At 44.2% G+C, this 24,870-nt stretch overlaps 1 protein-coding gene across 1 annotated transcript; it reads left to right on the top strand.

Annotated features, from left to right (window-relative positions):
• Window positions 1-7,219: 7,219 nt before the first annotated feature.
• On the top strand, window positions 7,220-24,626 carry LOC124789419. The gene is made up of 2 exons (XM_047256763.1): window positions 7,220-7,870; window positions 24,050-24,626. The coding sequence occupies exons 1-2, from the start codon at window positions 7,237-7,239 to the stop codon at window positions 24,166-24,168; spliced, it is 753 nt and encodes a 250-aa protein (XP_047112719.1). The 5' UTR covers window positions 7,220-7,236; the 3' UTR covers window positions 24,169-24,626.
• The last annotated feature ends 244 nt before the right edge of the window (window positions 24,627-24,870 follow it).

Here is a 24,870-nt window from a genome sequence, read left to right as displayed (position 1 = left end):
CACAGGTGAAAACCTCGTCTTTATTTCGGAGATATACGGTGTATTTCCAAACTTTTTTCCTTTTTTACAGAGTATGTTTCGATCCCCCGAGGTTATTAGCGTTTCTTCTCGTTTCAGAAGTATTACACTGAAACGTCTTTACAATTGAATTCGTCATTTCAAAAGCATCGTGAGTCACAAAACTAAATTTCACAGGATCAACTAAAACTTCCTACAGTCTTCAACAACTGTGTAGCACTGTTGTTAGGTGGCGTGGTATCCTGAACTTCATTTCATACACATTCCCTCCTCACAATCGTATTCTGCACATCAAGATGCTTCATTCGAACCTAAACTCGGTAAGGTAGAGTCAATTTTGTATGAATTTATGTAAGCGATATGCAAATCTAATAAGGAAATCGCAAGTGTGCACTGAGGTTGAAAAAAGTCGAGGCTGGCGTACACAACATGACGGCCACATTAATTTTCGTTCTAAAGAGGAAACCAGCCCACTGGGAACACCGTCCCTTCAGAGGGCTGGGTCAACAGCTTACCTACTCTGGCCAAAGCAACCGCCCAGAGATAAGACAGCTTTTGCCACAGCGAAGGGATAACGATCCTTGTATTCGACTTAGAAGAAAATTATGCTACATTGTGTGGGAGCGCCCAGAAGACACAGTTTTTCACGGACCGACTGCGTAGTTATGGAGTTCTCACAGGAGGACAGTATACGCCTAACGGAGATGCTACATACACTCCTGGAAATTGAAATAAGAACACCGTGAATTCATTGTCCCAGGAAGGGGAAACTTTATTGACACATTCCTGAGGTCAGATACATCACATGATCACACTGACAGAACCACAGGCACATAGACACAGGCAACAGAGCATGCACAATGTCGGCACTAGTACAGTGTATATCCACCTTTCGCAGCAATGCAGGCTGCTATTCTCCCATGGAGACGATCGTAGAGATGCCGGATGTAGTCCTGTGGAACGGCTTGCCATGCCATTTCCACCTGGCGCCTCAGTTGGACCAGCGTTCGTGCTGGAAGTGCAGACCGCGTGAGACGACGCTTCATCCAGTCCCGAACATGCTCAATGGGGGACAGATCCGGAGATCTTGCTGGCCAGGGTAGTTGACTTACACCTTCTAGAGCACGTTGGGTGGCACGGGATACATGCGGACGTGCATTGTCCTGTTGGAACAGCAAGTTCCCTTGCCGGTCTAGGAATGGTAGAACGATGGGTTCGATGACGGTTTGGATGTACCGTGCACTATTCAGTGTCCCCTCGACGATCACCAGTGGTGTACGGCCAGTGTAGGAGATCGCTCCCCACACCATGATGCCGGGTGTTGGCCCTGTGTGCCTCGGTCGTATGCAGTCCTGATTGTGGCGCTCACCTGCACGGTGCCAAACACGCATACGACCATCATTGGCACCAAGGCACAAGCGACTCTCATCGCTGAAGACGACACGTCTCCATTCGTCCCTCCATTCACGCCTGTCGCGACACCACTGGAGGCGTGAGCGGAAGACGGCCTAACGGTGTGCGGGACCGTAGCCCAGCTTCATGGAGACGGTTGCGAATGGTCCTCGCCGATACCCCAGGAGCAACAGTGTCCCTAATTTGCTGGGAAGTGGCGGTGCGGTCCCCTACGGCACTGCGTAGGATCCTACGGTCTTGGCGTGCATCCGTGCGTCGCTGCGGTCCGGTCCCAGGTCGACGGGCACGTGCACCTTCCGCCGACCACTGGCGACAACATCGATGTACTGTGGAGACCTCACGCCCCACGTGTTGAGCAATTCGGCGGTACGTCCACCCGGCCTCCCGCATGCCCACTATACGCCCTCGCTCAAAGTCCGTCAACTGCACATACGGTTCACGTCCACGCTGTCGCGGCATGCTACCAGTGTTAAAGACTGCGATGGAGCTTCGTATGCCACGGCAAACTGGCTGACACTGACGGCGGCGGTGCACAAATGCTGCGCAGCTAGCGCCATTCGACGGCCAACACCGCGGTTCCTGGTGTGTCCGCTGTGCCGTGCGTGTGATCATTGCTTGTACAGCCCTCTCGCAGTGTCCGGAGCAAGTATGGTGGGTCTGACACACCGGTGTCAATGTGTTCTTTTTTCCATTTCCAGGAGTGTATTTCCTCATTGGTCTACGTCAACGACACGTCATTCTCCCGTTTAAAAGAGCAACACTGATAAGCGGAATATTTCTGACGCAAAGAGCCAGAGCAGTGAGGGAAGACAGCGAATGATATACCCTTGCAATTTTTCCAGAAAAAGGGGCCGTTCCATTGTCGCTCTTGGTGTGGGAACACATAATGAGAGCGAGTGCACTCGTACGTGTACAGAAAGAGCGAGGAACAAAGTCTCTTCTCAGTACTTCACTGGGAGAGCACCTCTGTTGTTAGCGAATCAGAGTGATACTCCATATTGAGGCGATTGCGATTAAGTGTTGTTCACTGTATTGGCCGCCACACTTATTGTGTGGTGTGAACACGGACAGAGTATTAGTTAAACTCCTGTGAGCGAATATTGAGTGGCATCGCAGTGGACTGTTTATCTGACCGGTGTACCACGCCAATAGTTAGACTAGGGGCGATAGGAGTCCTTGACTTCATCAGGGTGTAGGGAGAGTTTGATTGGCGGTCAGTCCAGATAGAAAGAGATAGTTATTTGTCAGCAGCGAGTGACGCAGGCAGCAGTCAACGCAGCTCACAGTATTGTGCGCTACAGTGTATGCAAGCCCCATCTGTCCTCCATAACAGTACACTCCACTACATTTCTCACGCGACAGCCTTGACCGTACCAAGAAAATTATTTAAGTTGTGCTGGCGCAGCTCTCAGCCATTCTGCTGAGCAAATAACATTCTTAAAGAAAAGGGACAAAAGAGCCTTTCCATACTCTGTAAAATAATAGCATTCCTATCCATAATAGGTAATCTGCTGTTCCGAAAAGAACCCAAAAATATCTTTATTCTTCTATAAGAAAACGGTTCACTTGATTTCTCATAAATTTTTGTAATAAATAATATTTTTCGTTCGTTTAATGTTTTTCTTGCACTAACTAGCAATACTCCCATACCCAAGTATCCCACTAGAATATATAGAATATTTTGTGTCTTTTCCTTGCAGTAGACGGCTCCAGAAGATATTTTTTCCTGAATGTTTTTCGAGAAGTTCTTGTTGGTACATTAGGAGCGTCTGTCTGACTTCTGTAGTAGTGTGAGGTGGAAATTGTATCTTGCAGGAGACAAAGGGTACTTGTTGGATCAATCCATTGCACAACTTGACAGAATTAAACCCACACACTCACACTGTGTACATTTCTTTTGTAATTTACAGTTTAGCAAAAAAGTAAATTTAAAAATTGCTGCCGACCGTTGTGGCTGAGCGATTCTATGCACTTCGTCAGGAACCGTGCTGCTGCTATAGTTGCAGGTTCGAATCCTGCCTTGGCCATGGATGTCTGTGGTGTCCTTAGGTTAGTTAGGTTTAAGTAGTTCTAAGTTCTAGGGGACTGATGTACTCAAATGTTAAGTTCCATAGTGCTCAGAGCCATTTGAACCATTTGTAGACAGAAACGGTCGAAAGGCTGTTCGACTATATCAAAACAAGTACTCTCAATGACACCACCCACGTCATACATTACAAGCCGTTTTTGGGCGTTTGTGTGAATCAAGCCCTTTCAGATGGGCGAACGTGCGGGAAGACGGCGATCTGTGCGTACACCAGATTTGGATTCAAATGGTTCAAATGGCTCTACGCACTATGGGACTTAACATCTGAGGTCATCAGTCCCCTAGACGCAGAACTACTTAAACCTAACTAACCTAAGGACATCACACATATCTATGCCCAAGGCAGGATTCGAACCTGCGACCTTAGCAGCAGTGCGGTACTGGACTGAAGCGCCTAGAAGCCCAGTTTTGGAGGACCAGGTCCTACAGGATATTGAGACGAACACTAGTGCAAGCTCCAGCAAGTGGCCCGCCAACACTGTGTGTCCTGTATGACAACCTCTACTACTCCTATCACCTGCAATCCCATGGAGGCCACGTTTAACATATATTGTGAGTTGGATGCGATATAACTCTGTATTGTGATCAGGGAAGATTTGTTGTCATTGCACGCACACCGTCCATTTCCAGACACATGTCCATAGGATCTTTTCCCCTCCATTTCCACTCACGAATCCGTCCCGGCAGTTTGCCGGTATTACTAATGCTCACCCCGTATAGGTCCTATCATGATGGCTCACCAAAGTCTTCACACTCCTATTTCTGTCGTTTGGGAGAAAACTATGCCTGTGCATACATAAGTAATGTCTCAACTTCTTAAATCTCCTAGTTGATACAAGTGTTATACAAAAGTTAAGCATTGTGTTGTTCTTATGCTGATTGGCACACCCGCTAGAGAACAGGTGAAGCTCATTCACATCTTTCTGGACATAATGGTATAGTAATGAGCAATCTTCATTTCCACATTTCTTGGCTTCGATTTCATGGTACCAATAATATCGTGAATGCTTACTTTCCAAAATTTTGTATTAAAAATATTGACGCATAGCTGTTTCAAGTAAACGATATTCTGAACAGGAATATTTGGCAATAGTGAATTTTGCATGTAGTCAGACTTCAGTCCACAGACATTATTTTCCTTTTCACTGCATTCAGAGACTTAATTAATTTTACTGTATCCTTTTTTGGATCTTCTACAGTCAACCACTATGCGGACTGTTAAGTTTGTCAAACGTAACAAGAAAAAATACACGTGAATGCGACAACAGTCCACAAATCTCTTTTGCTTTCAGATACACACACTTCCTTATAGTCACTGCATGAAGGACACAGGTCAATTACTCACGACTTTTCCGTGTGGAGTAAAGCTTTAGAACTCCGATAGTGACGTCATTTGAAGGTTGACTACTGTCCTTGTATGTATTAAACTGTCTACCCTTCATCACCCAGTTCCAGCACGCTGATGTGACAAAAGGTATGGGATATCTACTAATATCGTGTCGGACGTTGTTTTGCCCGGCGTAGTGTAGCAGCTCGACGTGGCATGGACTCAAAAAGTCGTTGGCAGTCCCCTGCAGAAATACCGGGTCATGCTGTCTGTATAGAAGTCCGTAATTGCGAAAATGTTGCCGATGCAAGATTTTCTGCACGAACTGACCTCTCGATTATGTCCCATAAATGCTCCATAGAATTCATGTTGGGCCATCTGGGTGGCCAAATTATTCTCTTGAATGGTCCAAAATTTTCTTCAAACAATTGCAAACAACTGTGACATGGTGAGACGGAGCATTGTCATCCATGAAAATTCCGCTCTTGTTTGTTAACATGAAGTACATGAAAAGCTGCAAATGTTCTTCAAGTAGTCGAAAATAACCATTTCCACTCAATTATCGGTTCAGTTGGACCACAGGACCCAGTTCATTCCATTTAAACATACTCACACCATTATGGAGCCACCACCAGCCACCATAGTATCTTGATGACAATGTGGGTCAATGGCTTTGGTGGTCGGCGCCACACTCGAACCCTACCGTCATGTCCCACCAACTCAAATTGGGGCTCATCCGACCAGGTCACGGTTTTCCAGTCGTCTAGGGCCCAGTGGATATGGTCACGTGCTCAGGAGAGGTGCTGCAGGTGACGTCGTGCTGTTAGCAGAGGCACTCTCTTCACTCGTTTGCTGCCATAGCCCATTAACGCCAGATTTCGCAGCCCATTCAGTTCTGTGGTCATTTCACGCAGTGTTGTCGGCCACTGCTATGCCAGTGGTGAAAGGTAATGCCCGAAATTTGGTACTCTCGGCACACTTTTGACACTGTAAATCTCGAAATATTCAATACCCTAACGATTTCCGAAATATAATGTCCCATGCGTCTAGCTCTAACTACCAGTCCTTGTTCAAAGTCTGTTAATTCCCGTCGTGCAGCCAGAATCACTTTCCACATGAATCACATGAGTACAAATGACAGCTCTGCCAATGCGCTACCTTGTGTACTCGGTACTACCGCCATCTGTATATGTAAATATCGCTATCCCATTACTTTTGCCAGCCGTGGTGACCGAGCGGTTCTAGGAGCTACAGGCTGGAACCACGCGACCGCTACTGTCGCAGGTTCGAATCCTGCCTCGGGCATGGATGTGTGTGATGTCCTTAGGTTAGTTAGGTTTAAGTAGTTCTAAATTCTAGGGGACTGATGACCTCAGAAGTTAAGTCCCATAGCGCTCAGAGCCATTTGAGACAGTACTTTTGTGACCTCAGTGTATATGACTCATTTTTGTAAAAAAGCTGACTCATGACCTGTTTGCAATGACTGATTCAATTTTCCGGTGTGATATTGCAGTCGGGCGACCGTTTGGTGTTGATAGTTGTGGTATCCAGTTCAAAGACTGATATGATACAGCTCTTGGTTCAAATGGGTCTGAGCACTATGGGACTTAACATCTGTGGTCATCAGTCCCCTAGAACTCAGAACTACTTAAACGTAAGTAGCTTAAGGACATCACACACATCCATGCCCGAGGCAGGATTCGAACCTGCGACCGTAGCGGTCACGCGGTTCCAGACTGAAGCGCCTAGAACCGGATACAGCTCTCTATGCTACTCTATACTGTATGAGCCTCTCACATCCGAATAACTACTACAGCCTACGTCCTTCTAAATATGCTTACTGTATTCATACCTTGGTATCACTTCACTATTTCTACACCCCAAAATTCCTTCCAATACTAAATTGGTGATCCCTTGACGTCTCACAATGTGTCCTATCAAGCCATCCCTTTTTTTGGTCGTGCCACAGATTTCTTGTCTCTCTAATTCTATTGAGTAGCTCCTTATTAGTTACATGATCTACGCATAGAATCTTCAACATTATTCTGTAGCACAACATTTCCCAAACTTGTATTCGCATTTTATCTAAACTGTTTATCACGTCCACGATAAGGCATAACGACAACAAACAACTGCGTAGTAGCATTTGCAGCACAACCGTCTGTTGTCGTGGATGTTCTTTCAGCGGCACGACTATAGTACGAATGGTCCTTGACGGCGACTCGGAGCAGGTAACGGCGAGACGTTGGTACCCCGTCACCCGTGGCGGCTCCCGACGCGTGCAGGCAGAGCCCTCCCCTCTCCCCGCCAACCCCAGGCGACTGCCGCCGCAGGCCGAGGCCGGGCTATAAGACGGCAACGCTGGCCGAGCTAAGGACAATTCGAGAGAGTGATGTCGGTGAGGAGGGACCGCGGTTCGCGCGCGACCACTACTTGCTCTGCCGGAGCAGCCGCGATGCGCTGCCTGGCCGTGGCTGCGGCCGTGGCGCTGCTGTGCTGCGCATGCGCGGATGCCGCCGCGGGTACGCGCGGTAGCGCCTGCAAAGGATCGGGGCCGGCGCTCGAGGAGCTGCTGCGACGTAACTACAGCGAGCACAGCGAGGGCATGTGGAGCTGCGCCGACCGCGGCCCCCACTACCGCGACGCCACGCTCGCCTTCCAGTTCAACTCTCCCGGCCTGGAACTCATCCACTGCATCGCCGCGGAGAGAGAGGTTTCGGATTTTTCCAAAGGCGAAGTGTACTTCGTCATGCGGAGCGGCTCCGCCGACTCTCCGTCGCGGTACAAGTGCAAGTTGTGCGACAGCAGGTGGTACACTCTGGATAGGGACCCGATGTTGCAGCGGCCGCTGGTGCAGTGCAGAGGCTTCGCCGAGCTGGAGCTGGAGCTGGAAGGGCACCCCGCAGAGGCCGGGACGCGGCTGGACGGCGTCCGCTGCCACACGGCGTGGCGCAAGGGCTGCGACCGCGGCTACACGTGGTGCCACGGAAAGTGCTGCCGCCGCGAAGCGCTCTTCTACTATCCCCGTGAGTACAGTGCCTCGTCCGCAGAACTTGCCTCACTTTCAGTCGTATTTTTGATCGTTACAACCGTCTCGAACACTGGTAGTCAACCTGGTACCTAAAGCCATCGGCACACAGACCGTGCCGTCGAACGTCATCGTTGAGCGTGCCGAGTTAAACGTAATGCTGAACGCTCACAAGGGAACCTCCCCATCGCACCCCCATCAGATTTAGTTATAAGTTGGCGCAGTGGATAGGCCTTGAAAAAATTAACACAGATCAATCGAGAAAACAGGAAGAAGTTGTGTGGAACTATGAAAAAAATAAGCAAAATATACAAACTGAGTAGTCCATGTGCAAGATAGGTAACATCAAGGATGGTGTCAGTTCAGGAGCGCCGTGGTCCCGTGGTTAGCGTGAGCAGCTCCGTAACGAGAGGTCCTTGATTCAAGTCCTCCCTCGAGTGAAAAGTTTATTTTCGTGAAGTTATGACCTGTCAGTTCGTTCATTGACGTCTCTGTTCACTGTAATAAGTTCAGTGTCTGTGTTTTGCGACCGCATCGCAAAACCGTGCGATTAGTAGACGAAAGGACGTGCCTCTCCAGTGGGAACCGAAAACATTTGATCGCAAGGTCATAGGTCAACCGATTCCTCCACAGGAAAACACGTCTGATATATTCTGTACGTTCGACCCCTTAAGCAACTTTCCGATTCCTTAAAGTTCGGAAAATATACATTGACCTTGTTATTGAAGTCGCGAGCTATATTTGCTGGATTCATATTGCCCACGGAATACATCTCACGTATTTAATGCACTGTCGTCCAAAGTCAACTGCCAGCCAGGGAGCCTCGTTAGCAGGAATACTCTCTCTTCCGTGCGCTGTAGTCCACTGACGTCGTGTGTTTCTATGTTTGTTTAGGTGTAGCGTCCACATACTACGGCGCAGTTACCTCGCATCGGGCGGACAGACGGACAGACAATAATTGTCTGAAAATAAAAAATTAAACTTTTCACTCGAGGGAAGACTTGAATTAAGGACCTCTCGTTCCGCAGCTACTCACGCTAACCACGGGATCACGGCGCTCCTGAGCTCACGCTATCCTTGATGTTGCCTATCTTGCGCATGGACTACTCAGTTTGTATATTTTGCTTATTTTTTCATAGTTCCACACAACTTCTTCCTTTTTTCTCGATTGATCTGTGTTCAGTTTTTCAAGGCCTATCCACTGTGCCAACTTACAACTAAATCTGAGGGGGATGCGATGGGGAGGTTCCCTTGTCAGAAATGATGCTACATGTGCATACGGTACGTGTGCATCAACGTGGTATAAGGGATTGCAGCACGCTCCAGCGGCAGTTGTCTGCTGTATCTGGCTCGCACATCACACTGGTAACGAATTTGGCAGGCGTAAAATTTCTGCGTTAACTCCATTATAACTCACATTTTTTCCCTTGTCGATATGCTCTTTATGTTAGTCTGTTTGCTGCATACATAAATAAAACCTTCAATATCCATGGACATTATATAAGAAAGAAAACTACCATGTCCAATCAGATTATTTTTTTTTTAATAAATGATGGGGCCCCTCCACGCCCACACCAACGTGGTGACCAAACCAAAAGTTCTACTGTCACCTCCGTATGACATGTTAGTTTTCAAATCGTGAGTTCAAATGGTTCGAATGGCTCTGAGCACTATGGGACTTAACTTCTGAAGCCATCAGTCTCCTAGAACTTAGAAATACTTAAACCTAACTAACCTAAGGACATCACACATATCCATGCCCGAGACAGGATTCGAACCTGCGACCTCAGCGGTCGCGCGGCTCCAGACTGTAGCACCTAGGACCGCACGGTCACAACGGCCGGCCAAATCGTGAGCCACAGGATGCGGGCTGTGATGTTATCCATAAGTCTGGGTAGGATTACTCATTGATATGGTCCATCAAGAGACAGAAAGTGGACCAAAGCGATCGAAGGCTACCGATTTGCAAGGGCAGATGGAAAGAAGCGCCAAGGCAAGCGCCAAGGGAGAAAACCTCTGCGACAGCAGGACGGGTAGTAAGGGCAGTAGCGGCTTGCTAGCTGCGACAGTGCATGCAAGGTGTGTTTATGTTAGTGCGAGGTATCGTGCATCGTTACCTTTGTCGTTGCAGAAGATCGTTGTAGGGCTTGCTGCAGCTGCTGCCTCCCTGTAACAATTCATGGTCCTCATAAATTAGTGGGCGATCGGTCATAGACCAGCTCACAGTGTACGGGGTGTGTGTGGCTGGTGTGCGTGTTGTGTACGGTACGACTTCCTTGCGATTGCCTGTTTTTCTGCGGGTCGAGCATCTGGGTTGCCAGTAGTAGCTGTGTTGCAGGGGCTCGCCAGTACTGTCGTGTTAGCGTGCTATGGACCATAGATGTTTAGTTTCTTGCTAATAGTGTCTGTGGTCTATTATGTTTCCATCTATGGTTGTGGTCGTAGTTACCCAGAGAAAGGATAAACGGGTTACGCGAGTGTCTCGTGTTTCTGTACAGTCGTGTGGAGAGTTTTTGGAATACCTGCAAGATGGTATCTGGCCGATATTTCCGGTGAAGATCCGCGGTGCGTGTGTAGCGCGGAGCGTTGCTTATGATTCTGAGTACTTTGTTCTGTATGAGCTGCAGACGGCGCAGGCGTGTGGGCGCAGCGTATTCCCAGACAGGGGCTGCGTACGTCATCAGGGGTCGAATAAGTGTCATGTACATGGACCTAGACACCCTCCTGTTCAGTGTGCTACGCCTGTTAAGCATAGGGTGAAGTTGTTTGAGCCTCGCGTTTGCTTTGTTGGTCACATGTTGAATAGTTTCCGGTCCAGACAGACACCGAGGTATTTGACCTCCTCGCGAAAACGTATTGGGCGTGCATGTAGTGTAATTGGGTTGCAGTGCTGATGTGTCCAATCAGAAACGACATTGGCTTATAAAAGTTCCATTACAAATAGTGCAATACAAATTCTTATTTGATGATTGTGCCTCTTCAGAGTCAAAATCCTTACATGTGAAATACGAAACTTAAAACAACATCGTTCAAAATATCTTGGTGCCAGTAGCGCAAGCTTAAGCCAATCAAGCAAACTCATTCCTCAGAAAGACCGCGCTTATACTTACATAACATCGAATATTAAAGAATACACTATTATTAAACTAATAACAAACTACCAGAACCGATCAGAAAACACAAAGGGCAGCAATAAAAATATTTGTATTTAGTGAGGCGTGAACCAGCAACACATGAACCATTATTACCTTTCCAGTCTGCAATGATACATATTGCATTATACCAACCACGATTGTTCAGTGATCGTACCTTGGAAAGCTTTTATCGTAGGTAAGTTATTAACTGACATTTAATTATAACAAATTGTATCAAGGACATTCCATTTCTTACGGATCCTGTGTGTGCCGTTGCACTGAAACGGGATACTTCCATAACAGATAAGTTACAATAACTCTTTAACGACCAACATGACGCCAGCCGGGGTGGCCGAGTGGTTCTAGGCGGTTCAGTCTGGAACCGCGCGACCGCTAAAGTCGCAGGTTCGAATCCTGCCTCGGGCATGGATGTGTATGATGTCCTTAGGTTGGTTAGGTTTAAGTAGTTCTAAGTTCTAGGGGGCTGATGACCTGAAATGTTAAGTCCCATAGTGCTCAGAGCCATTTGAACGAACCAACATGACGTTTCCCGTCATTTTATTACAACAAATAATACAATTGACGACGGGTTTTCGAGAGATCCTCAATTTTCTGATTCTTAGAAATGGCATATATACATAAGGAGTTCAAATGAAAGCCAATATCGCATCTCACGAGTCTGTACTGAAGAGAGATAGCGTGCATGTGATGTAGATGGAATTCTTCCACGTACGTTCGAAATATCTGCCATATCAGATATTGTTCTGCACGCTCAGGAAGATTCCCTAACATCCTTTTTCCCCACTATGACGTCAGAAACTCGGCACGCTCAATGCTCAACGTTTGAACGCACGGTCCGTCTGCCAACAGACTAACGCCCACTACTGGACGTTCCAGGTTTCATGGTTGGCAGAAATGGTTGATGGTGGAAAACATTTTCATTAGGTTTCCATGAAATTTTGATATAACGTATTTCGTAAGCAGTTATTATTATACGCTTTAACTGTCTGCTACACTGATTTATAAATTTTCTAATATAAAGTTCCGTCCCTGCTTTAGAAATTAACCATTGCTGTAGAGCTGGTGGGCAGTTAGAAAATCTTACTACTAATAGAAACACAAAAGTGGGTAGTAGGTAAGAAAGGTCGACAATCCCTGGCCTAGAACCTGTAACTACACATTTGCCTCCCAACTTCTTATCTCTTTCAGTTAGATATGTGGTTTACGTTTTTTCGGACATCTCTGAAAGAAAAGACGTCACATATAAGATTAATTAACAAGATGACCACCAATGATCCTTTCAGTGCAGACGCACACCTAGCTTGAACTCTTAACGGGAATCGTCGAGATGCTGCGAGTAATGAGACTATCGAGCAGGGGCACTACATCAGTAATGTATGGTGTAAGTCGAGGATCTAGGTCAGATCTGAAGCGTGCTACGATGATCCCTGCGGCTGAGGTGACCATTGTGTGTGGATGGCGTATTGGTCAGTGAATCTACCCAGTAAGCAGGAGAACTGAGTTCGAATCCTGGTCAGGCACAAATTTTCAACTTGCTGCATTGATATAAATCAATGTCCACTGGCTACTAATGTCTTTAATTCCTTTGCGTCTTATCTCACCAGCTCTTCATTCGATGCATCATTCTTGCTCTCTCTCCTTCGTGCTCTTCTCGCTTTCTCGTCAGATAGATCCACCATTACCAGTATATTTTCTCTGAACCTCTCTCTCTTTGTTATATCGTCTTTACTGATACCTCACTTTCCTAGCTCCTGGCCAGGGCTGGTTTGAGGTCATTTTTCCACAAAACCACTTATTATTTGGCGGCGACTCTCCCCCCACCCTGTCACCCTTCCTCAGACATTAGAAATCTTTCCTTGGCCTCTTGGTAGGAACTTCTAAAATAAATTTAAATCACGTAATCGTGGAATTAAGTTTTTTTTCTTTAAAATAAGAACTACGTAGATATCCATTGTAACAAAAAGAAATTTCTTAATCTTAGTCCAGTGTTAATACTACAACTCACTTCCATTTCAAGCGGATCCTGAGAAAGCTTTTAGTGCAATAGAAGTAACAAGACCAATTGCATTCTTTTAGAATCAATATAAAAATACTTTTCATTAACCTAAATGTAAACAATGAAAATATAAAATTTCTGTTTTCTTTTCAGATTAACAATGCCACTTTTTAGTTCTACAGGGTGTCCCGAAAACACCGACAAATTTTAGGGACAGTTTCCTCACGCAGAAATAAGTAAAAAAGTCTGTAAACATTGGCTCCAAAATGCGTGCCTTAAGAGGTATGAGCACTTGTTCATCTTCGATACTATGAAGCAGATCTCGTCTGCTACAAGGTCTTTGCTTCCATATTTTGAGAGGAAGAAAAATTGACCAGAGCAAGAAATGATCTCTAGTAAATGCTTTGGTGTAAAAAATCTGCCCCTAAAGTTTGTCGATGTTCTTTGAAACATCATGTGCATTTTACAAATTATTTCCATTGAAAAGTATGCTGAATTGTTTTAAACACAGTTTCTAACAATGTATCATTTTGGGATCACAGTAACAAAAATTATTTGTTTCAACTAACTTTAAATCATGTATTCTGCATGAAATTGATACGAACGACACTACAGACTATTCTTTAGTGGTGATAAATACTACTACATGCTACTTTTTTCCGTGACACAAAAACTAACATTTAGTATTAATACGAAGGCTGCAAAAGATGGCTTCGTGAAAATGTGGAGTGAACTACAAATTATTTGTCATAATATCACGAAAAGGCAGGCTGGATAGTAAAAAAGTCGGGTTGGCTGAATTTCTGTAATTGGTCACTATCTGTTCCATCTATATCATTAAAAACGTATCTTGCTTACATCGAATCAATAAGGATATAACGATCGTCTTTGCAGATTCCCCCGCAGGTTAATTTCTTAGAAACAGGTTATTATCAACATTTTTCTAATGTTTTGCTGATATCCGTGTGTAGCATCTCAAGTATAGAGAACTTTCTTTTAAAAATATTATAAGTAAATGTGCTGATAACAGTATCAGTTAACTGAGAAAAATTAAACGAATTTCGGGATACAATTTAAATTTGGATATGTTAATTTCCTTGAATGCAAAGAAACATTACGCTCAAGTTTTACCTATATAATTGTGACGAACTGAAACAGGGGAGCTGTAAGTTGAGTCCCCAGGTGTAGGAGTCACTGTACTCAACGTTTTGTTTGATGCCATTAGTTCCTGATTAATTAGTTCAAATCCGCAAGACAGAGGTTAATGAGAAGTACCTGTTACCCATTTGAATGTGACTACCGCGCGGGGTGCCCGCGCTGTCTCATGCTCTTGTCACGGTCCGCGCGGCTCCCTCCGTCGGAGGTACGAGTCCTCCCTCGGGCATGGGTGTGTGTCGTCCTTAATGTAAGTTAGTTTAAGTTAGATTAAGTAATGTGTAACCTTAGGGACCGATGACCTCAGCAGTTTGGTCCCATAAGACATTACCAAAAATTTCCAAAAATGTGACTGCTTCCTTGTGTAGTACCTGGAGTGTTTGGCATACGATACCAATCAAACACCCTGAAATTCTAATTGCAGTGTGACTGAGGCGTCCAGGAGCCTAATGTGTATTGGCGCTCTGGAGTGCTGGCAGAGCTCAGCATCAGCAGGGAATGGCCCATGGTGTAACTGCTTCTGTTGGCAGCGATTCTAGGCCGGAGCGGTCTTGGGTAGCTGCGGCCACAAATGTTGTAGCACTGTTTATGCACCCTGCACTGTTGGGCAGGCAGCAGGCAGGTGAAGTAATGGCAGTGACCCACTGCCTCATGTTGATGGCCAGCGAGCTGCTTCGCAGGGTCGGCGCTGGCCAGACGTGGTGGTGACTCCAGGTCCCGTGGTTTCAGAGCAGCCTGCCCTGATGCAGAGTCGAACTGTGGTCCACAAACAGAATGCCAAATGGTGCTCAAGCATCACAGCCTTGTGGTGACAGAGTTGTGACTCTAACAGAAAAGACTTAAGTGTAAGATGGCTAGGTATTTATACGCTTCCGAGCTGTGCTTGATTGGCCTTAGCTATGCCTTGCGGCATATATACTAAGTACCGGGTGATCAAAAAGTCAGTATAAATTTGAAAACTTAATAATCCACGGAATAATGTAGATAGAGAGGTAAAAATTGACAAACATGCTTGGAATTACACGGAGTTTTATTAGAACCAAAATGCAGGATGGCGCTCCACCCCATATTATTAGACGCATGAAAGATCTCTTGCGCGCTTCGTTTGGTGATGACCGTGTGCTCAGCCGCCACTTTCGTCATGCTTGGCCTCCCGGGTCCCCAGACCTCAGTCCAAGCGATTATTGGCTTTAGGGTTACCTGAAGTCGCAACTGTATCGTGATCGACCGACATCTCTAGGGATGCTGAAAGACAACATCTGAGGCCAATACCTCACCATAACTCCGGACATGCTTTACAGTGCTGTTCACAACATTATTCCTCGACTACAGCTATTGTTGAGGAATGATGGTGAACATATTGAGCATATCCTGTAAAGAACATCTGTGCTTTGTCTTACTTTGTTATGCTAATTATTGCTATTCGGATCAGATGAAGCGCCATCTGTCGGACATTTTTTGAACTTCTGTATGTTTTTGGTTCTAATAAAACCCCATGTCATTCCAAGCATGTACGTCAATTTGTACCTCTCTATCTACATTATTCCGTGACATATTCAGTTTTCACATTTGTACTGACTTTTTGATCACCCGGTATTTTGACAAACGCAAGTGTGGAAAGGCTTCTTCCCTCTTCAGATTAGGTCCAAAATGGCTCTGAGCACTATGGGACTGAACATCTGAGGTCATCAGTCCCCTAGAACTTAGAACTACTTAAACCTAACTAACCTAAGGACATCACACACATCCATGCCCGAGGCAGGATTCGAACTTGAGACCGTAGTGGTCTCGCGGTTCCAGGCTGAAGCGCCGAGAACCGCTCGGCCACAACGGCCGGCTCAGATTAGGTACTGTTGTGTCAAATGTTTCCACACATCAACACGCCAGCTCACCTCGCAACATTGTGACGCTTGTGTTACATTTGGTGAGCAATGACACCCACGCTTGCCTGTCGCTGGCGCTACTACAAACCACTTGTATACTTCGCATATTTCTGAACAAATATGATTGGTATGCTACAGCTGGAACTTCACTTCATTCCCCACGCACACTCACACATTGGGTGCCAACTGAATGGAGCTAAATTCGTCCCTCCCTGGTCCAGTATGTAGTTCAAGGGATTGGTGATATCAGAATTTCAGGGTTATGTTGGTAACGCACAGCCTTCAGCAGTTCCTGTGTTTTTTGCAGCCTGATCTTCCTAACTGTAAGTGCGGCCCACTTCGTTCTCACTCTGTGATTGCACTCTTGCGAGATAGGTCATGGTGGAGACAAGTTGTCGTAGACTGGTAGTTGAGTAGACATTAGATTAACAAACCCATCTTGCCTTATTGCTTGCACAGTCCGTTAAGCAGGTGTAGCAAGAGTCGGCTAGCAATCATGCATTGCTCTACACACGACAACTGCATTGCAGATTTATTTGTCGTTCATATCCACTGAAGCAACCGCAACTTGAAGGATGGTGTTGTCTGCATTCTAGATTGGGAGTCTCTACACAAATTCTATTCCCTGCCATATTTACCTTGCCTCTTCCAACAATTCCGAGAAGTAATGGCCTTTGCAAAAGTGTAATCTAGTGTATTCAAGCTTTTCCTCATTTCTTATTTTAGCTGTGGTTAATAATAAAGATTGTCAAACTGACTAAATTGCTTGCAATATGACAGGCCCAAATTTACATTTCTGAGTATTCTTTCTTGTAAACGATTTCCATGAATCACTAAGATTCAGTTCCTGTTTTGTACAGCAACTCGTACCATATCCTGCAATATTTCCTTTTTATATTTTCAAATCATTGTTATGCTACTTTTACTCCTGTTTCATTTAAATTATGATTATCTTTTTTTAAGAGATGGGGGAACAAATCCCTTGTGCCCCCTAACAGATTAAAATTTTGATTGCCATTAATTATAAAACAGCCTAAATAAAAACTGTACCTTTCTTATAAGGTGACAGCATTCATCACATGATAATCTTGAGACCTTCAAACCATATTGATGGTGACTAGCTATACATGGAGCAGGAACTGCTAAATGGCGATAATCAACTGCTGGAGCAGCTCCACCCACTATTACTAACTCGTATTCACATGTGAAATATCTATATAAAGACCCCAAGACCTCTATCGACTCAGACCTACAGTAGGTTTAAAAATTTTAGTAAGATGGTTCAAATGGCTCTGAGCACTAAGGGACTTAACATCTGAGGTCATCAGTCCCCTAGAACTTAGAACTACCTAAACCTAACTAACCTAAGGACATCACACACATCCATGCCCGAGGCAGGATTTGAACCTGCGACCGTAGCAGTCGCGCAGTTCCAGACTGAAGCGCCTAGAACCGCTCAGCTACACCGGCCGGCTACAAAAATTTTAGTAACCGGGTACTGTGTTCATAATGTTTCCTCCAACTGAGGACCTACAGGTCGCACACAGCTGTTTCATAGCAGCACAGCTTTCCTCTTCCTCCGCAGTTCGTGGTCTAATGGCTAGCATTGCTGCCCCTAGATCACGGGTCCCGGGTTCGATTCCCAGCTGGGTTGCGGATTTTCTTTGCCCGGGGGCTGGATGTCTGTGTGGTCCTCATCATATCATCATCGTCATTCGTGATAGTGGCTAGCCTGGACTGTGTAAAATGATTGGAGTGTGGAAAAATTGGGACTTTGTACGGGCGCTAATGACCGCACAGTCGAGCACCCTACAAACCAAACATCATCATCATCACTTTCCTCTTCCAGACTTTTTCGCACTCCTACGAAATCAGAACACAGATAGAAACTGTGGCGTATTTCTTACAACTCTTTTCACCTGAGGCAGCTCTCCACTTAACTCTGCCAGCTGCTGAAACCGATATTTTTTGTGCACAAAGAATGCATCAGACATTGTAGAGTTGGAATGGAAAAGTTGAATAAGTTACATTTGAAAAGATGTATGTATCACAGGAATAATGTCATGGTACGGGAGGGGAAGGCAGTTGAAACTGCCTTGGGAAACCATACAAAGTAAGTAAATAATTAAGGAAGGCAGGAGAGGCTGGTGACAGGAGGGAACTTACGGGCAGTATGTGAAGATACAAGGAAGGTAGGAGAAGGCAGGACACCGCGACAGGGTTGTTATATGGCAAAAGGCCAGGCTTCTTCAGGATGGTAGTGGAACAAATGTGATACTGTCTAGGGATCCAGTTCACAACATTCAGTGGTGTGGGTAGTGAAGTTTGTAAGGGCAGAGAACTATGCAACCATCTGAAAAGGTCAGGATAGAATCAATAAGGTTCGAGGAGAGATCTATGATAATTCCAGTACTTTGGCCCCCATGTCAAGTCCATAGTGTATTTTTTTCGTAGTTAATATGTTAGGATATACAGTTAGCTTTTGCTTCAGTGTTAGTCCAGGTATTTCGGTGTTTTAGTTAGGTGAATTGGAAGGTTGTCTACTATAAGGTCGAGTTCTTGGGGGCAGAAAACTCAAGTTGTTTTTCTACAATTATTGCCAAGATTTTGCATTACTGGTGGAATTGAGACGGAGTTTGAGGGCCAGTACCTGTTCAGTATTCGTAGTTATGAAGTCTATTTCTGCTCAATAGGGTTCTATTTAAACGAAATCTAATACATATACACATAGTTTATAAAGATTGCTTCTGCTTGATAGGGTTCTAGTTAAAGCAATCTAATACATATTCATTAACATTTCTGTAAATGCAAAACCCAGAATGAATAGCCTTGATGAACTGAAACTGGTAAGTGTGTAAGACAGTGCACAACATGGACAAAACTGAGATGTTACATCCATACAAAGTCAGTACGGCACTGTCCTGTGCAAACAAGCAGTTTAGTGGTCTACCTGGCTCATTTACCGCAATTCGTGTGAAATTAATTAAGTACTTAATTTCTGAGTGTTTATTCTGTAGTATGAGAACTACTTATTAATGTTTAAGATCCTGCAAATGTCATTTTTACTTTTGATTTATACAATGGTTTTATTTTTGTGTGATCTGTTCTGACTGCAAAAGGAAAAGTTAAGGAAAGAATGTATATTCTTGAGTAGTGAATTCCATAGTCTTTTTGTTAAAGTGTGCCTTATCTGTCCTCTGCACTTGAAGTGATGGTTCCTGGAGCACACCAATAATGCGCTGTGAATCTGAATCATGGCACCAAACCTTGGATGAGTGTGTTGCATCTTTAATAGAAACGTCACTGCAAATTTTCTTTGCAATAATTTCGGTAAGAAAATCATCAAATTAAGGGGGAGACCCTGGATTAGTCGTTCTTTGTGTTGTAAATTATTGTTGTACAGTTTGTTTCTCAGCACAAGCCATTAACGCACAAAAGTGGTACTTAATGTACAACTTTTATTAATAGTGTTAGACACTTTGTCAAACATTTACATAACTTCTGTACTTGTTTCATTATTTTATTTGTCATACTCTTGTCTTTGTTGCACTGTTGACATCCTATCCAAAATATTAATTTGTCAGTTCTTTGCATACACTCTCATAATGTCCATATCTAACACTATCCTCTCACTCTGCAAGTTTTCTGCTAGGTTTTAGAGAACGGAATACCTATAAAAGCAATTCCAAAACATGTCTTGAATTGAAAATGCCCTCTTATGAGCAATGTTTAGCCCCATTAACTAATAAGTATTTTAAATTTCCTACTACCCAGATGGAATGTTAACAAACAGGTTCTGTACTGCGCATCAAAATGTACTCGGCTCACAAAGGTATAAAAACCACGTCGCCACGTGGAAGACACTCTATAAAGTCACGAAAGTTTCAGTGAAATTCTCCACCTTAAACTTTGCAATGTGAACCAAAAAATTAATTACCGATGAACTACAAAAGCTCTTTTCAATGATTAACAAAATCATATTGCAGATGTGCTTATCTTGCACGCAGCCAAACTGCACCCTACCACACCATCATGCCGCCAACAGCCAACCACTCCATCAGAGTGGCAAAACAAGACCTTACGCCAGGCCTGCTTGAACTGCTGTTTCTTCAAATATGCTACCTGTTGTTTGTCATGAGGTGGGCGGGACCTTGTTGGCCCAATATTTTGGAACTACCTAAGACAAACTATGTTGGTAGTTACAGAAACACATCTCTGAAGTAAAGCTGCAGTAAATAATAAGTGAAATAATAGAATAATGAAAGTTGCAGATCTTGTGAGTAACGATCAATCCTTTACCATCCAATTGACATTGATTTTGCGTCCCTTCCGTGCAGTGTCTCTACCTGCATTTCACGTTGTGATCACGGGTTGACAAAGTGGTTCAAATGGCTCTGAGCACTATGGGACTCAACAGCTATGGTCATCAGTCCCCTAGAACTTAGAACTACTTAAACCTAACTAACCTAAGGACAGCACACAACACCCAGCCATCACGAGGCAGAGAAAATCCCTGACCCCGCCGGGAATCGAACCCGGGAACCCGGGCGTGGGAAGCGAGAACGCTACCGCACGACCACGAGATGCGGGCCACGGGTTGACAGTCAGAAAGAAAACATGTCTTTTTTGTGATCATCAGAGGAATGCAATACTCCTCTGAATATTTTTTGTTTACGGTACTTTTAAATCAAACAGCTACGTAAAAAATCTCTGAGTTCATGGGCAACTTCAAATTTTCATTTATATATGAAAATTTTAATCATCTCTGCAAAAATAAAAGTGTGATGTGACATCTGATGTCTCCCGAGGATATGGTCACCTTGTAACCCAGTATGCACTGATATTTTTCAGTATTTTCCAGTCTAATATTAGTGTACCCAAGTTGTGAGTCTGTAGGGAAGTATGGTGTGGTCACCAGAATTCAAAAAATTGGGAATTTGTAGTAAGTTCCTATGGGACCAAGCTGCTGAGGTCATCGGTCCCTAGGCTTACGCGCTACTTAATCTAACTTAAACTAACTTACGCTAATGACCACACAGCAAAGCCCGAGGGAGGATCGAACCTCCGACGGGGGGGGAACCGCGCGAACCGTGGCAAGGCGCCCCAGACCGCGTAGGTTTTGTTCATCCCCCCCAATAAGAGCTTAAGGGCGGTGATCGTATCGTCGCTGTCTGTGTGGAAAATTTTCAGCGTCATCCATTGAATAACTGAGTCTCAGCAACCGCTTGTGTCAGTCTTTCTGCAGTGTGCCAAATTTTCCGATCTTGCTTCGGTAAGTCCCTGGGCAATGGCGGGCTGTACCACGGCAACTCCAGCTTCGCTCTCATACCGTCTCACCTCCAACTGCTGCACATGCCACCTTTGGTATCTCGTTCCATAGCGGCTTACACGCCGAATTTTCTTGTGAAAAGGGTTGAGAATTCCATCAGGTGCTTCTGTGCATTCCTGAGCTGTAGAGAGGGATGCAGCCCAACAACAAGCCTGTTTATTTGTAATGGGGTCATCGGTCCCTAGGCTCACACACTACTTAATCTAACTTAAACTAACCTACGCTAAGGACAACACGCACATCCATGCCCGAGGGAGGACTCGAACATCCGACGTGGGGAACCGTCCGAACCGTGACAAGACGCGCAAGTCCGCACTGCTACCCCGCGCGGCCCAGAATTAAAAACAGAGGAGTGGAGTTTATGGGGAACTGACGCTGTTAAAACAATTAGTATTGTTAGGGATGTCGCTGGATATGGCGACTGACGAGATAATGATGGCTATTGGAACACATTCCATAGGTATAACGAAGTGTGTAGATGATGTTGAATTGGACAGTTCATTGCCAATTTGGCTCAAAGACTTCAGTGATGCATTCAAGGACGTATTGCACCGGTGTTATTTTCAAAGAGGGATGTTGTTCTGGTGAATAAATGCTTTGGAAATGGTTGAAGGAAGGTGTCACTTAACATGAGGATATTGGCATCATGCTGGGACAGCGTGTACATAACCAAGTATTTGTTTGTTGGGGAGAGAGGAATGTTGTGTAAGGGGAATGATTGATTGATTGATTGATTGATTTTTGTTGTTGTAGAGGCCTCAGAGATCATCTGAGGCATTACAAAATTCAATATCACACAGTGTAAATGTTACACAAATAATTACAAAAACAAGAAAAATATTACACAATATAATTATTACACAAATAATTATGGTACCTTCACACAAATACAAAACAGAGAAACTTGTGGTACAAATTGATATTGCATAGTAAATTTAGCCAATTACAGACTTACTCATATATAGAAGCATATAAAAACTGATCACTAAGTGTAGTCATACCATATTCTTTCCCTCCCTTAAAAATTCATCAGTTTCATAAATGCTGAGCTCAAGAAGAAGAAGAAATTCTTTTACTTTTTTTTTTAATTGTTGAATTGAAAGATCCCTGATACGTTGGGGTATGGCAGTAAAAAACTTTATGGACTTGTATAAGAAGCACTTTTGTGTTTTTTCAGAGTTACATCAGAAAGAAACTATGTCCTGCTTGTTTCTTGTGTTATAATTATGTCGCATGTCATACTGTTGATAACTTGGATAGTTTTCCTTAATATGCATTACACACTGTAGTATAAATATTGACGGCAGGGTCATAATCTGTAATTTTTTAAAGCTTGGCCTACAGTGAGCTCTGGGTGCCAAGCTACATATCAGTCTTATTGCCTTCTTTTGTAGTTTGAAGACATTAGCTGCCTTGCTTTGATGTCACCACGTATTGTACCATAGGAAATGTGACTGTGTATTAAAGCAAATTAAACCACATTAAGTACTGGCACGTTTAGACAAAGACGCAGCTTTCTTAGAGCAAATATTCCTTTGCTAATGCTGCTTCCCCTTTTTCTATATGGCTACCCCAGGATAATTTTGAATCAATTGAGATTCCAAGGAAATTAACAGCATTTTAGCTCTGCTCAAGTTCAGTGTTATTATTCCACGATACATACAGGTCTTGTATTTTTTTTCGGTTGACACAAAGGGAATTAGCTTTACACCAATTTTCAACTTTGGCAGTGCACTGGTCTACTTCATATTTCACCTTCTGTGCTGTTTCTGCAGTTATACAGACTGCAAGATCATCTGTAAATAAGTAAGTCCTAGTTGACGGCCCAACTATGTTCCATGGTAAGTCATTCATATAAATAATAAATAGAATTGGGCCAAGTACAGAACGTTGTGGGACACTCATGCCCACCGGTAAGTAATCTGATTCTGCACCATTAAAAACCACCTTCTGCACTCTATTACTTAGATAAGATTTTATCAATTCCAGAGCACTTCCTGTAAAGCCATAGACTTGCAGTTTGTTCAATAAGACTTCATGAGACACAGTGTCGAAAGCTTTTGATAAATCAAAGAGTTTATTCTGAACCACTAGCTTGCTTTCTAGTTGCTTCACACACTGTGTTAAAAGTGATAAGGCAGATTTAACAGTTCCTAACCCTGTTCTGAAGCCAAATTGACTATCAGTGAAGATTTTGTTTTCTTCAAAGTATTTTACTATTTGATTATTTAATATAGCTTCTATCACTTTAGACAAGATTGGCACAATTGAAACAGGCCTAAAATTATCACAACTTGAGAGGCTGCCTTTTTTTGTGTATTGGAGTGACTTTAACAAACTTTAGAGCCTTTGGGAACTGAACCTCCAAAATACATGTATTTACTACATGTGTTATCAATTCTGGCAGTTGAACTGAATCACACTTTAACATGTTGCAACGAAGGTCAGGAAATATATTGTGTAGGTGAGGTAGCTGAAAGTAAAGTGTACTCAGTTGTAGTATTAGGAGACCCGTCTGCGCCCTAATCACTTTTTGCTGTAAGAATGCCCTGCATCTGTTTCAAATTCAGATTAACAGGGAGCACTAACTTTCGATGTTGACATTGCCACAACCTGGAGCATAATCATAATCACTGTGTTTGTTCCCTGCTGTTCACAGAGCTGCAGCAGCCGATTGGCACTGGTAGTCTGCTGACTGCACAGAGTGCTGGATCCCGTGATGCACCACTGCTGCACCGTCTGACAAAGGCGGCAAAGACAGCTGTCACTGCCTGCTGACTGCTGACTGGTACTGCTGGGAGCCAGTAGGCTGCTGGACCTAGTGAGGCTCCCCTGCCGCGCCTAATGGCAGTGGCTCGGTAGGCTGCTGGCCCATAGGAGGCATTGTTGCAGCACCTGCAGACAACGGCAGCACAGGCTGCTGGCACTGACTGCTGACTGCTGCTGCTGCTGGGTGCTGACAACATAAAGAGCCACCCCACAGAAGTCGCCACTGATGAGCCTGCTATTACCATAAATAAAATGTCACAATTCCTTATCTGTGAACATGATGTAGTTTGGCTGCATGCATGAAAATGGAATGATTGGCGGACGTATCTGTATCAACATTCCATCGTAAATAAAGTTGACTGTATATTGTGTCCTGTACAGCTGTGGTTCAGTGTTGCAGTATCTATGAGTTATACCGAAGTACTAAACTGTTTGTTACTGAAGTTAATAAAAGACACGAAAACATACCACATAGTGGAATCACTGTTGTGCTGTATATGGCAACCACCTCAAAAATGAAACAAATTTTTTAACGAAAGCCACATCATAATTAGCAGTCATTTACAGTTGCACTTGTATATGTTTCTGAGCTAGCCCAGCCTAATCTCAGTTAACCTTGAAAAAGTATTTTGCTCGCCAGTGAAAGCTTTTACAATGGGTTTTGTTGTTTTCCTTGTTCAATTTTGATACTGGATTGTGTATTTCATGTTT

This window comes from Schistocerca piceifrons, chromosome 3 (genome assembly GCF_021461385.2).
Source record: "Schistocerca piceifrons isolate TAMUIC-IGC-003096 chromosome 3, iqSchPice1.1, whole genome shotgun sequence".
Taxonomy (NCBI): Eukaryota; Metazoa; Arthropoda; class Insecta; order Orthoptera; family Acrididae; genus Schistocerca; species Schistocerca piceifrons.
Note: the sequence above shows the minus strand (reverse complement) of the source record. Positions and strands in the feature narration are given on the sequence as shown.